The sequence below is a fragment of the Mastomys coucha genome, unplaced genomic scaffold (genome assembly GCF_008632895.1).
Source record: "Mastomys coucha isolate ucsf_1 unplaced genomic scaffold, UCSF_Mcou_1 pScaffold17, whole genome shotgun sequence".
In the NCBI taxonomy this organism is placed as follows: domain Eukaryota; kingdom Metazoa; phylum Chordata; class Mammalia; order Rodentia; family Muridae; genus Mastomys; species Mastomys coucha.
In genome coordinates this window covers 10487987-10491016 of record NW_022196899.1, presented here as the reverse complement: position 1 = coordinate 10491016, position 3030 = coordinate 10487987, and the positions used below count along the sequence as shown (strand labels likewise).

Below are 3030 nucleotides of genomic sequence, written 5' to 3'. Positions count from 1 at the left end.
ATACTGACTGGCAAATGTGGATATAGAGATAGAGATAGAGATAGAGATAGAGATAGAGATAGAGATAGGGAATAAGGTAGAGATAGAGATAGAGATATTCATATACCCACACTCTGGCTGGCACCAAATGCTTGCCATAATCAGCTCCACAAGCACTCACATGTGCTAACATGCATACATATACCTACACAGGTACATATAGACAAAAAGACATACACATTTGGATGGATGGATGGATAAAGCAGAGCTCCTCAAAGCAAACCTTCCAACAATATATGGAAGAGGCCAAGTGTTGGTCAAAGGGTTAGAAGTTTCAGTTGGTTAGCTCTGAAACATTGAGTAGAAGAATTCAGATTACAGATAGGGATCTTACCTGTTCTGGCTTGTGTGCCCTGCACATGAGCAGTGGTTCTTTGCCCAAATAGAGGAAGGTACATGGAATTTGGCAGGGGCAGTGTGTAGGGGAATGCTTCAGTGTCTTGGATATTAGCTTCCAAACCAATGGAATGGGAAGTTCAGACTATAGGTAGGTCTCTTACATTTTGTGGAGGGTATGACCTGCACATAAACAGTGAATGTTCACCTGAGTAGTGGAATGGGGGTTGGGAGTAAAGTGGGTTGGGATGTGTAGACTTATGTTGGGTGTGATAAATGTGTGTGTTTGGGTTCAAAATCAAGGAGGTGGTAATAGAACAGTTCAGATAGCAGATGATGCTCTTACCTGTTGTGACTGGAAGTCTTATTTCTTAATTAGGATGCATGTTATTAGGACCAATCTATGACATGATCACTCTACCTGAGTATGGGATGATCACTGTACACAATCATAAGGATCTTGTAATCAAATGTATATCTCACTATATTTAACCACTTATATTCATATCTCATTGACATAAAAGAGTCACACAATCACATCCAACACTATTATAACAGAATATGACACAGAAACAGATATTGATGAAGCATGATAATTCAAAAAAGGGGGGGGGGAAGGAGCTTCAATCCGAATCCTGCCAATTACCAAGAATCTCTGCTATTCAATTTCCTATTCTGTACTATATTCTTATATTGAAATGCCCAAGTTACAGAAAATATGTTCATGAACATGCTAAGCTCTAGTGAGTAACATGTTTTTGGGGTTTTTGTTTTTGTTTTTAATTACAAACTTGACGAGCTTGTGGCTTTCCATCAGGATGAGAACTAACTGATGTTTTCTGCAGGAGCAGCTATGAAAGAGCTGAAGGTGATCCAGCCTGAGAAATCAGTTTCTGTTCCTGCTGGAGGATCGGCCACTCTGAATTGCACAGTGACATCCCTGTTACCGGTGGGGCCCATCAAGTGGCTCTGTGGTACAGGAAACACTCGACGGTTGATATATACTTTCACAGGTGAACACTTCCCCAGAGTAACATATGTGACAGATGTAACAAAGAGAAACAACATGGACTTTTCCATCCGCATTAGTAATGTCACTCCTGCTGATGAGGGTACTTACTACTGTGTGAAGTTTCAGCAAGGATTATCAGGGCCGGACATTGAAATTCAGTCTGGAGGTGGCACTGAGTTGTTAGTACTTGGTAAGTCTATATTTTCCTTTTCATTCATGATTTCTCCTACAGGTTGAAATAGTGTCCAATTCTCCATAAACAATAATTATGAAACACATGTAGAAGGGACCCTAATATACATAGGTTCATTCTCCCCCATATCTGGACCAAAAAATCTGAGAAGAATAGGGGATATACTGTGTGTTAGAGGTTTCCTCTTCTGGGAATTGGGTGTAAAATCATACATTTGTTTGTCTGCCCTAATGAACTTATATTTCTCAAACTATCTCAGATTAGTGGCTTAAGAAAACCATGAAAGAGAAGATTTCCCTATCCAGGCCTACAGACTACAAAGAGTACATTATATCTGATTATGTCTTCTTTTTCTGCCCAAACAACCTGGGGCTTAGACATGCCAGGCCCAGCTCTAGATTTCTATAGAGACAGCAGGTTGCTTTCAATCAGGAACTTTTTACCCAAGTTGTATGTCTCCTCCCTCCCAAGATAAAAAGTACATCACAGCAGAAAGATCAAGGGCAGGGTGTTTTTTCTCATTCCCTGTTCATTCATCGCACACAGAAAATTCTAGAGATGCCCACATCCCCTGTGGAATCTCATCCCTGGTTTAGATGTGGGCAACTAGCTAGGACTTTGACTTGGAACTGTCAGAGAACATTTTGTATGAGAGTTCTATTCAGACAGGCACTGAGTGTTTGAGCCAATGTTTGCTTGCTACCTGGAGGAAGGCTCCATGTGGACCATGTTCAATCACCAGCCAAGGCAGCCAGATGCTCACTTTGAATTTCCTGACAGAAGCATGAAGTCTTCTACTAGGTCTTCATTTTGGGAATTTTAATGCATGAAGGACAGTCACACTATCCAGCCCAATTCTCTTAGAGAAGTGAGATCTGTATGTCAGTGCCCATCCATGACCACACAGCCAGTTAGTATTGAGCTCTGTCAAGGAATCCACCTCTCATTCCTGGCCAACCTCTTCCTGTCCAAGCAAGAGGCACCAGATCCACTTAGGTGCCTCGTGTAAAAGGGATGTTGAATCAGAGTTTCATGAACCCAGCCAGCATTTTGATTCATCACTACCTCCAAAGGTTCAAGATTTTCCTAAAATTCAGATTCAATATACAATAATCACCAGGAAACAATACATATGTCAACAATACTGTCACCCTATATTGTATGTGAGACTGTTTCCAATTAGAAGAAATATAACAGCAGCTAGAGATACTGTATTTCAGATTGTAGGCCATGAATATTTCATTTGTATTATTTTTGGCTACTAAAACTGTAGTTAGTTATCAGTGGTTCTCAGCTATATAGGCCCAGAGTGGACCTACTCTTATATTCACCATCATGGCCATAAAACCATTTCCTCTCTATAGGAGGGCTGCAGCATTTGAAGTGAATAAGTTTATAAAGATGTTATGATTTCCCCACTTGGGTGTGGTGTAGCAAACCTTCTCAGAAC

General features: G+C 40.7%; 1 protein-coding gene across 5 annotated transcripts in view; it reads left to right on the top strand.

Moving 5' to 3' along the window:
• The window catches only part of LOC116094963 (tyrosine-protein phosphatase non-receptor type substrate 1-like), a 41598-nt gene that overhangs the window by 11231 nt on the left and 27337 nt on the right, over window positions 1–3030 (top strand). For all 5 annotated transcript variants that reach the window (XM_031376378.1, XM_031376377.1, XM_031376376.1 and 2 more), the window contains one exon: window positions 1221–1577. In XM_031376378.1, the coding sequence (XP_031232238.1) occupies window positions 1221–1577 (357 nt within the window). The remainder of the gene's footprint in view (window positions 1–1220; window positions 1578–3030) is intronic.